A 12,281-nucleotide genomic window follows, 5' to 3' on the forward strand; every position below is an offset into this window, starting at 1 on the left:
TCATTTCCCTCTTGCAGTTTTTAAATACACGAATGCCGTTCTCTGCCGGTGAAACCACACAGTACCGCTAAAACTTTGACAGTTTTGCTTTTCAAATATCCTCAAATCTAAAAGGTACTTTGATACACTTTTAATTATTTTTGGCTAAGATACACGTTAAGTTGCTCCAAAGTATTGAAGATTTACGATATGATCTTTCTTTATATAGCGCCCACCGAGAGGTTATAATTTAAATCTCGATACAAAGAAAGGAAGATATCCGCGAATTTCATAATCAAATCAAACATTACGAGGTAAAATTACTTCGATTACGTGCATTAGTTGAAAGATGTTTCTCTTGGTTAAAATACATATTGGACCGTTATTGAGTATTACGGTGATTTAATAACAGCTTTTCACATTACAACGTGAATAATTTCACCGTTTTAAGTGTAATTATGATTGATTTCCTCCTTATTACAAAACTTTGTCGCGATTCGATTCAAACATGGCCGCAGGCAATTATAAACAACCCAAAATTTATTTAGTTTTAAGGAAAGGACGAATCAAATTTTCTCCTTATAATATGTTATCTGAACATGCCACTATTAGTGAAGATACAGAATGAATATTTAGCTCTTTCTGTTTATGAAATGAAACGACATGAATTTATGGTTTAAACGATCATGGTTAAAGTGCAGTATAATTTAGTAAGATGGAGCCTTAACATAATTGATCATTCTACTTTGACTAAAGTGTTTCATCATTGTAGTATGTCTTACAATCACTGGATGTTTAATTGACTGATACAACATTTGTGAAATGTCATAATTGATTTTTCTTTAGACGTCGATTACTCAAATTGTTATTTTTCTGGCTTAGGTGTGTGTTTTGTATAGTCTTTATATTCATTATATACTTTTTAACTTATAGGGGTCAACTTTTAAACTTCTTGTCCTGAAGATGGTCTCACAAACTCACGTATGAAGACCGAAACGTCGACTGTCACACTTCTTTCTAGATAATTGGTTATATATCTTTGAAAAAGTGTTTGATATACTGTATAGTGGAGTAATAACTGGATGTATAATCATGTCTCCCCTTTGATATACAACTGTCTCATTTTTATGTACCCTTATCACCATTCACTGATATAAATGAATTTTGTTCCTCACACACCTTTTGTCCATTTTTTCATTTCTCTGTATTCTGATTGTATAACTGTTTTGAAATTAATGTAAATAGAGATCCTTATACATATGACTATTGCATGGTGTATAACCTTTTGGAATCTAAAAGATAAGATTGATCTCAGTTATAGGTATATATTTATCCTATAAACAAGTTACACAATTAAGTTTTCAACAAACCCCTTGAAGGCACTTCCTACCCATACATATTATCTGCCCAAGCCCTCAAGGGTATATTGGGTTATCCACTACACAGATTGCATTTACAATGCAGCGCATCGTGGCGCAAGGATAAACAGATGCGTGACGCATCTGATGGCACAAGGTTGGCGCATTGCTGGAGTTGCGTCGCAAGCGCGACGCAGCTCCAGCAAGGCTCGGGGGTGCCCTATTGTTACAATGCTGCGTCTATCCTTACGCCTGCTTTGAGCAGGCGCAGGGTTTTGACGCAGCATGGCCGGAAAAGTGACTGAGTGAAATCTTGTAGATTTCACTCAGCCACTTTTCGGAGGCGTTCCTGCGTCGGAACGCCCCCCCTGTGCAGGTACGCCCACATGTTGCGCAAGCTTTACAACGTGACGCATCTCCCTAAATGCGTCACGTTGTAAATGGGGCGCAACATAGCACAGGGTTTACGCCGCCGCTGCGTCACAAAAGTGACGCAACGGCGGCGTAAAAGTGGCGCAAGTCCGTTATAAATCTGCCCCTTGAACTTTAAAAAAATCGGACTATGTGTTTTGTGAGTCATTAATTTACTGTTCAAATTGTACTTCCTCGTTGACTCCCATTGAGACATTGTTGCATGAGGTTGTACTCATCCAGGTCTTAACTGAGGTTATGTGTTTCTCCTGTTGTTTGTTAATGCAGTAGGCATCAGGAGCGGGTATTTTAGGCACCACAATTGTTCCTAGACAACACCTATTTCCCTGAAATCTGGTTCACATTTTACAGTTCACTGCTGTATAGCCTATGGTCTTCAGGTATACAACTAGGGATTGTTTTTTGAAAGCATAGTCTGTGTTTATTGATAACTTATTTTGCATCCTCATGTTTAGCTGAGAGAGTTTTCAGAACTTCAGATATTCGGCTGCAGAGTGTTAGTTCAGCTTGGCAACACACTGCCCAATCTGGTGCTCCGGGACATCTTTACATTTTTCGAGCTGCGGACAGTCTCCCATACTGTTTTGGCTTGGTGCTTAAAAGAACTAATTCGACAGCAAGGTAAGTCACCATGCACTTGAGAAACACTTTTACATCAGAAGACTGAGCTAAGGGAGGGGGCAGATGGATTAGAATAGGTTCCCCCTGTGACACTGTTGATGCAAAGACCACACTATTAAAGGTGCAAGGTATTCAAAGCACAGTTGGGTAGTGACACCTCCAGATTTGGGTCTCTGGAATGGGACAACACAGCACTGTTTGAAAGACTACAAGATATCAGCCTCTTTAGTTCTGACAGTTAATATTAGAAACTGAGGGCCTTATTTATGAGAGGTGTTGCATTGCTGCGACAAAGCAGTGATGCAACACTTTTCAGTGCGCCCTCCTTGTGACACCATGGGTGCACTGCATTTACAATATGGCGCATCTTATCGCAAGGAGTTACAGATACGTCAGTATTAATGACCTATCTGTAGGCGCAAAAGTGGCGCATTGCTGGGGTGTGTCTGAAAACAGACGCAACTCCAGCAATATGTCGTTTCACATGGGGTAAGCCCCATTTGAAAGGGCCTGTGTCACCCTTACGCCTGCCATGAAGCAGTCATAGGTTTTGACGCATTGGCGTCCGAGAAGTGGCGCAGTGAAATCTAATAGATTTCACTGCGCCACACCTCTTACCCTTTCCTGCGGGGGAATGCCCACCCTGCATACATTATACCTGACGCAGGTATAATGTAGCACTGGGGTTTACAAAGTGCCGCATCTGCCTAGATGCGTCATTTCTTAAATATGGAGCAACGTGGTGCATTATTTGCACCACCGCAGCGTCACAAACAGTGATACAACGGTGGCGTTAATGTGTCGCAAGGGCTCATAAATAAGGCCCAAAGGTTTTAACAGCAGACAGATTGCTGAGTCTATTAGCCTGTCCACAGCCTGCCTCCCTGGAATGTAGAGTCCAATGATGGTCCTCAGCTTTGCATTCAGTACTTTTCTTTGCCTGTCTCACTCAGACATGTTTAATGAAGTTGCTGTTCTATATAACTTCCACTGGAATTTACCCCTTACATTATGTAGTCTTTATGCAATATAATGTAGTTACTCTTTAGCCCTATGCCCTTCAGTCTTATATTGTGACCTTTTATTTTGGGGAAATTAAATGAATGCTTGGAATAGAGAATTTATGGGCAACAAAGTGTGGCATCTTGTGCCTGGAACATCAGTAACCAGATACTGCTGTGAAATCACTGAATCAAAAGAGCCTCCTTTTAGACGTTGACTCTCGTGGGTTCCATGGTCATTTTCCACTATTGCCTACAGGCAAAACCTCCTGGCTCTCAGAAAGGAACGTACTCTCTTAAATCTGTGCATGCCACCTGTGTCAGTTCATAGCACACCCCAAGGCTCATGCCTCTATATTGTGCCACCACTGGGCTACGGTCTGTCTGTGTGCTGCCTGTGTCAGATCGAAGGACAACACAGGGCTCCCGCTCTGCTGTGCAAGCTGTGTCAGTTCAAAGGCATCACAGGGCTCCCACTTCTGTTGCAACCCATCTGAGTTGTATTCTTTTGTTGTCATCTCATAGAGGCTGTAATGAAGAGTTCAGAGGGTTTCATCCTTCAACACTTTCTACCTGTAATGGAGAAAGCAAGAACCTTCCCTCAGCGCTTGCAATTCAGTAGAGGTAAGTGTAAGCCTGTATGAGGCAGCTCCTCTGATGAGACTGGGTGGAGGGAAAGAAAGGAATGCCCATTACAAGAATTCTGCTCAATTTTATGAAGACACCAAGGGGCATATTTACAAGGGAATGTCGAAACGTGCCGTTAAGCACAAAATGCTAACCCCACGCTCCGCCATTCCGAAAACACAGGGATGCACCGTATTTACAAAGATATGGCGCACCTCTATGTTTTCTAGTGCTGGGGATAAATTAAGCTACCTAGCGCCAACGCAGGTACCCTTGCACCATTGTGCAAGGGTGCCTGCGTTGAGGAAATTATTGTTTATCTGGAGGAAGGCCCTTCCTGCACATAAACAATCACAAATGGAGATTTGTAATTTCTATGTGTGTTGCATTGTACAGCACACATAGAAGTTGCACATTGATTTTTTTTTATGGTATTCATGGTGTTTTGCTGTTTCTAACTGTGCTGCACAATGCAGCATACATAGAAACAGCAAAAATGAGGAGACATTAAGCATGTCTCTTTGTTTTGCCATGTTAAGGTCATGTTTCCCCTGGTCTCAATTTTGGCGCTGCCTCCTATTTACGCCACCCTTGTATATAGGTACAGCGTTAAAATCAATGGGCGTTGCAACAGAATGCCCACCACAACACTCATTATCCACCCCTTTCATGCTAAGTGTAGCATGAAAGGAGACCTTCTTTACAAGGCGGCTTTGAGCCACTGTAAATAAGGCAAAACGCCTCTCCTCATAGGAACGTCAGAAAAAGTGACGTTCCTGTGGCAATAGGGGCTTGTAAATATGCCCCCAGGTGTATTGCTACATAATTGTATGCACCATTATAATGAACAACTGCAGAGTTTGGCCAAGAATGTTTCCAGCATCTTCTGGATTGTGAAATCATCTCTTAAGAAACGATTTGTGTGTTTTCTTCATAAAATGAACAGATTTAAAAAATTGTATGTTAAATTGTAGCGCTCTGTGTTATTCTGAGTAACATACAAATAGTAACACGTTGATGCATTAGAATGTGTCAAGGCATTAAAAGCATCCCCCGCCCTCCCCTTTAATTTCATGAACCTGGAACATGTTTTGTGGAGAGAAAGTCATTGGTGGCAGGTTTTGGGCTGTGCATGCCAAGTGAGTGAGTGCTGGAATGAAGGATCCTGGTACATGTTGGAGACTGAAAAAAATGGTGCAAATGTTAGAATGTGCATGTCATTGTCCTTTTCTGCACTGCAAATGTTATGGACCTTTTATGTCCCTATCTGGTTTGTAAATGCATTATCTCACTCCACTAGCATATTATTGTATTTATACAGCTCTTACTGTACCCCTTGCAAGGCCTATAGTGTTTTTCCTGATTGATGTTATTTATGAAGGGCTCAGAGACGATCATGCCAATTGAAATGCAGAACAAGACAAGGTTATGCACTTGCTAACAGCATATTAAAGGGCCATGGCCGATCGGCTTTCCTGGCAGAGTTGGGGTCTCCTCAGCACTAGCGATAACAGGTCTCCTCAGCAACAGAGATGGATGTATGACGTAACAAGACGAGTCATTACAACGCGTGCAGTTACATCGCAATCGTTACAACGACTGCGATGTTACTACGCTATGCCATTACAACGCAAGTCTTTACATCGACTTGCGCTAGATGGCGTGCTAACATTAGAAAAGCGTAATTTACTATTCCAACTCCAGTCCACTTAACAGTAGGGAAGGTGTTGGGATAGTAAACTACACTATTTGTTATGTTAGCACGCCATCTAGCGCAAGTCGATGTAAAGACTTGCGTTGTAATGGCATCGCGTGGTTACATCGCGTTCGTTGTAACAACCACGATGTAACAGCATCGCGGTGTACTGACTGCGATGTTAACGATGTTTCCCAACAGGGATATCATAAATGCACAAATGAACAAAACAGATTTGTATTTCCCCGCAGCCCTTGAAGCCTTGGCTTCGGCATTCGTCCAGAGCACAGAAGCTGAACACGTGCCCCACTATGTGCATGGCTTTGCTCTGTGCAAGGCCTATCTTGATGCACCATGCAAGACCGCGGAAGAAACGTGCCGGGTAGGTTTGTAAATCTGTAAGTACTTTTGGGGAAGACAAAAAATGTCTCTTGAGTCACCATTCCCACATACATCAGCATATATGACAATGTACCAAATACAATATGTTATTTATCGCCATTAATTATTGGAGGGAGGCATGAGCCACTAGAGCTGGAACCTTGAATGGACCATGATGCCAATGCTCTCAGAATGGCAGTACATGGCATACTGCTGCCAGTGGGTGTGCATACATGGCGCTTCACTGAACAAAACAGCAGGACTGGGCTGCCCCCTCCAGGGACCAAGATTCCTTAGCATGGGGATGGTTACTGTCTTTAGTGTGCCAGTGAGGTATACACATTGGACTTGAACTTAAATGCCACCCAGAAAACTACATGTGGCTGAGATTAAGTCAAGCCTTCCACTGATCATTTTTTGGTTTTACCCCAGTGAGATGGCATAAGTGCCAAGGGTGCAGAAGGTGGAGATGCTGTAGCTCACTGCCATGGGCCTCATGCTTGACCACACTACTGAGTCCCAGTCAGCTTGAAATGGGTCTTGGTTGGCATCCATTCCTGTACTGAAGGGACGTAGCAGCTTGAAATGGCTGATTTACTAGAATGCAAGGATATATATCCCAGCATGAGATAAAATCAAGTTACATTAGTCTTATGAGTATGGGACAAGTTAATTGCCATAAAGTGAATGCTACACGGTGTAAGTTAGACAGGGAATGGCGACTTCTCCAGTTCGGTGGGTTATACAACAGTAAAATCGTTCCTTTTACATTTTCACCATGGTAACAACTGCCTGCTACAGACATATGCTTAAAATGTTTCCAATATTGTGACTTTTTTTTATGTCAATACATAAATATTCGTCACCACCACATGCAATTTTTCACCCAATAAAAGGGTGTCCCCTTATTTCAGGCATACCAGAGGCATGTAATGAAGTCTGTGTTACTTCCTATAGATCCGTGAGCAGGTGCTTCTGACAATGGGCCCAATTGCAACTTTGCTTCCTCCAGACCAGTTGGCCCTGGAAATGCCTTGCATGATCCGAGAAGTATTATACCTGCAAGCAAGCCTGACACAAGAGAAAACCTATCGCCTGATGAAGGTATGTCTTTATATCTGGAGCATAGTTATGCCTCCTAAAAATATACTGTATGTCTGTATGAATCATATTCATAAAATATTGTAGAGAATCACAATCATAAGGTGATGTGAAGTAGGAGGGTGCTGTATTTTGATTTGCCACTCTGCTCTCTTTAGCCTTTGACCCATTTGACCACCATAGGGCACGGATTCTCCGGGTGTCTCTTTTAATGTCTCGGATATCATAGTTTGGCCCTCATTGCAGCTTTGTGGTGTTTCACTCACAGATGTAATCTTCAATTGCCAGCTAAAACCCCAGGCAAAAAAAGCATGTACAGTAATTCTAATCCACACATGTAATTCCTCCAAAATGTGTAATCCTCGTTCTTTCCTCATACTGGAATTGCCACAAAATAATATGGATTATTAGGGGCAGCTCGTAATGAGGTCCTTAGTAGTACTTAAGGAATCTAGGAAGTCACCGAAATTATTGCATCTTGTGCAATATTTTCAAGCTGTTTTAAGAAACCATCTAAGAGACTGCCTTGCTAAGGGTCGTTTCACAATTGGATGGAAATTTGTGAATTTAGGAAATTCCTTCTGTCAAAAAGACAACATTTTAAATCAAGTTCATTCAGTTGTTGCTTTTTTCAGAAAGTCTGACCTCTGCCTCACTAAGAGTTACAATCATACTTGTTCACAATATATTCTGTACAACTTATTTTTCCTTTTTGTTTAGATTCCTCATTGAGAGAGAAATAATAACCAACTGGTTTTATTGTTGCTGTTGATAAGTGATTAGTTATAAGAATATATAGCCCATAAGAATTATAATCCTGAACCTCCCCCCCTAAAAATCAAGACTGCTTCTTCCACTTAGCTTTCAATATCTGCTTTGTTTTTCATGAGAGTATATAATTTGAAAAAAGGTTTTGCTATTTTTTAATGTTTGTCTTAGTATGTTTTCTTCACAGCTACATTTCAACTGCTCCTCACATGTGCCCCTCAAATGCCCTATACATAAGTTTGAAAGCTTGCAAACCTTTCCCTACAGACACTGCAACATCCCTGAGTACACTGAACATCTCTCCCAATTGTGAGCAGTCTTCTGACCGCCTGCTCTCGGAACAGTCTTTTTAACTTTACCCTCTGAGAATTCTGATCCTTTGCACACTTCTCTTGAGAATCAGTTACACATCTAATTCAATCAAGCTTCTGACCTTTTCACACAGATTATTCTAATCACATACTCCATGAGGATTCTTTTAACCTGCCCCCCTCAGAAAATTCTGAACACTTACTCCTTTCTGATGATCCTGATGGATTTTCTCCCTTAAGGTGGATCACTGACAGAATATCGATGCTGAAAATATCGACCTGACAAAATATCGAGGTCAAAATATCGAATACAAAAATATCGAATTCCTATCTTCAAACAGATAAGTACAAAAATATAGACTCAAAAATATCGTTGTAAAAAATATAGTTAGTCAAAATATCGAATTTTTTAAATGTCTTAAAAGTAATTAAAAATTAATAAATTAATAAATATAATTGACTAGAACATACTTACAAATACTTAAATAACCTTAAAATTAATAAATAATTAATGTAAGTAAAAAAAAATAAACATACATTTTTATTTTTTAATACATATATATATATATTAACGTAATATTAAGTTAAAAATATTCAATATTTTTACCGTAGGATAGCGGGAGGGTAAAATTTACTATTACCACTCCAGAGAGTGCAACAGTAGGGAAAGCGTTGGATAGCGTAGGGGTAACAATTACTATTCCCACTCCAAAGATTGCAACAGTAGGGAAAGCGTTGGATAGCATAGGGGTAACAATTACTATTCCCACTCCAGAGAGTGCAACAGTAGGGAAAGAATTGGATAGCGGGAGGGGTAAAAATGACTATTCCCACTCCAGAGAGTGCAACAGTAGGGAAAGCATTGGAGAGCGTAGGGGTAACAATTACTATTCCCACTCCAGAGAGTGCAACAGTAGGGAAAGCGTTGGATAGTGGGAGGGGTAAAAATGACTATTCCCACTCCAGAGAGTGCAACAGTAGGGAAAGCATTGGAGAGCGTAGGGGTAACAATTACTATTCCCACTCCAGAGAGTGCAATAGTAGGGAAAGCTTTGGATAGCGTAGGGGTACAAATTACTATTCCCATTCCAGTGAGTGCAACAGTAGGGAAAGCGTTGGATAGCGTAGGGGTGAAAATTACAATTTCCACTCCAGAGAGTGCAACAGTAGGGAAAGCGTTGGATAGCGTAGGGGTAACAATTACTTTTCCCACTCCAGTGAGTGCAACAGTAGGGAAAGCGTTGGATAGCGTAGGGGTAAAAATTACTATTCCCACTCCAGTGAGTGCAACAGTAGGGAAAGCGTTGGATAGCGCAGGGGTAAAAATTACTAATTCCACTCCAGCGAGTGCAACAGTAGTGAAAGCGTTGGATAGCGTAGGGGTAAAAATTACTATTCCCACTCCAGAGAGTGCAACAGTAGGGAAAGCGTTTGATAGCGGGAGAGTAAAAATTACTATTCCCACTCCAGTGAGTGCAACAGTAGGGAAAGTAATGATTTAATATATTAATAAAAATAAATTAAATATCAATACAAATAAAATATGAATTAAAATCAATTTCCAATTACATATTATTTTATATTTAATCAATTATAAATACAATTAAATATTAATTATTAAAAAACAATTACCTATTCATCATTAATTAACACCTAATTCATTTTCAATAACAAAAATTAATTAATAATAAAGATATATACCAATTAATAATTAATTAACAGTAAATTAATTATCAATACACAAAAATAATGTTAATATGTAATTAATTACAATTAAATTACTTCCCACGCTATTCCCCTATAAACACTCAACCCGCTACGAAAAATACATTAATAAAATTACCATAATTATCAATTAATCAATTAATAAAAATTAATTACCAATTAATAAAAAATAATTACCAATTAAAAATTAATTAACACCCAATTCCCCTATAAACCCAGAACCCGCTATGGAATTAAATTACACAAATATTAAATAACATAAAATACATTACTTAAAAAAAATTAAACATACATTACAAAAATAATATGCACTTTAAACACATATACTAACATACAAAACACTTTAAAAAAATCTATATCATTAAATATTCGATATATTTTAATGCCTATATTTTATACTTCGATATTTTGACAATCGATATTACTTACCTTCAATTCGATATTTTAACCACTATATTATGTCCATTCGATATTTTGTCCTTTCTATATTCTTACTTAACATACAAAACACTTAAAAAAAATCGATATTATTAAATATTCGATATATTTTAATGCCTATATTTTATACTTCGATATTTTGACGATCGATATTACTTACCTTCAATTCGATATTTTTAACCACTATATTATGTCCATTCGATATTTTGTCCATTCTATATTCTTACCTCGATATTATGTCCATTCGGTGTTATTTTTTCGATATTATGTCTAGTTACCCCTTAAGGTATCCTATCACCTCCGACCTTCAAAGATCTCAATGAGCTTTCCCTGAGATCATGCTAACCTCCACATATAATTCCTCATCAGTACCCCCACCAAGGACTTTATGCATATGTCTCCCTACAAGGAGATTATTAATTCCCACCTGAGAATGTCAATCACCTAATCCTTTGAGAGTGTGGATAATCTCTACCACAAGGATCTAGAACACCTCAGTCCCCTTGACCACTGTGAACTCCCTTTCTGAAGTTGGAGCTTGATCCTTCTGTCTACTTCCTAAAGTAGTGCTTCTCAGTTAGTGGAATGGGACATGCATCTAGTGCTGCCAGCAGACGGCTATGTTTGATTTGCATAGTGGGGTAAGATTTGTCATTTGTGATTCATAAACATGTAATCAGGTTGCAAGTGGATGTGGTAAATGAAACTGGTACCAAATGGATGAAACGTTTGAGAGACCCCATTACTAAAGGCTTCCGTCATCTTAATTCCATGTTCCTTTCCATGCAGCCCCTGGAACAGTTCCTACGAGCTGGAGTCGCCAAAGCCTGCAAGGAGGTTTCTTTACCGGAAGTGTTGACAGCACTGAACAATGTGGTAAGGGACTTTATTTAGGAGAAACTTCTGCCAAGAAATCATCTTATCTAAATATTATAGATAATCACTTTGGGGCAAAATTCCTGGTTTGGTAGCGAAGATGAAAAGCTAGGCCTGACCATTCTCTGGCAGCTCTTGGTAGAGGACTGCGAAAGCCCCCACCCGGTCCCCATAGCATGGTGCCAAGCATGTCACCCATTGGCTTTAGACCACATCGCTATAAATGTCACCCACTGTCTCCAAAGGGGATGGAGAAATTCACCAATGATTTCCATGGGATGTGATTGATATCATCACTCGTTATCATGGCAAAGAACTCAGAATGTTAGCCACAAGCTCTCCAGCAGGGGACTTAGCATATCATTCATTTGTTCTGCATCCGGAATTGACAATATTATTGATCTCCATTCACTGGGTAAATTAAACCAAATGGCTTTACTGCAAGAGGGCTGACAATGATGCCAACTACCTTTATACCAGTGGGTGCAAGAGTGACCAACAATCTCTAAAAGGGGCGCAGCATGTCAACATGTCTCCACTGCTAAGTATTCTGAATGCCATTAAAATTCTTAATTTTCTTTTTGGCACCAAAAATGTATTCTATATTACCTTTTCTTAAATATAGAACACAACCTTGTCTCAAGGTAAGTTACAGTCTCACCCCTGGAATGGGGGGGATAACTGACTGGACCTAGAATTACTGGGTCTTTTACCAGGTGTTTATTCCTGATTCCTGATTTTGTGTAAAGAAAAAAAAAAGACATTTTCCATCTGCCCGCAGCTCATTACACTGCAGCAACAAAGACCGGCCGAATGTCATGGGGACCTGAAAAATGAAAAGGCCTTTTAGAGTCTGTTTACTTTCGATAGCTACTACTACTACTACATGCTAGCCCAAGCTGGCACCTACTGCTGGCTGGTTTTTGGTTTAGTTAGGGAATATTTAGGTTGATAAGGAGCAATTTGG

At 39.7% G+C, this 12,281-nt stretch overlaps 1 protein-coding gene across 1 annotated transcript in view; it reads left to right on the forward strand.

The window, feature by feature from the left end:
* LOC146817928 (uncharacterized) overlaps positions 1 to 12,281 on the forward strand; it is a 126,018-nt gene that overhangs the window by 79,929 nt on the left and 33,808 nt on the right. The window contains exons 4-8 of the mRNA XM_085609711.1: positions 2,225 to 2,390; positions 3,917 to 4,015; positions 5,966 to 6,096; positions 7,053 to 7,199; positions 11,228 to 11,314. Coding sequence (XP_085465837.1) covers positions 2,225 to 2,390; positions 3,917 to 4,015; positions 5,966 to 6,096; positions 7,053 to 7,199; positions 11,228 to 11,314 — 630 coding nt within the window. The remainder of the gene's footprint in view (positions 1 to 2,224; positions 2,391 to 3,916; positions 4,016 to 5,965; positions 6,097 to 7,052; positions 7,200 to 11,227; positions 11,315 to 12,281) is intronic.

Source organism: Triturus cristatus, chromosome 6 (genome assembly GCF_964204655.1).
Source record: "Triturus cristatus chromosome 6, aTriCri1.1, whole genome shotgun sequence".
NCBI classification, from domain to species: Eukaryota; Metazoa; Chordata; class Amphibia; order Caudata; family Salamandridae; genus Triturus; species Triturus cristatus.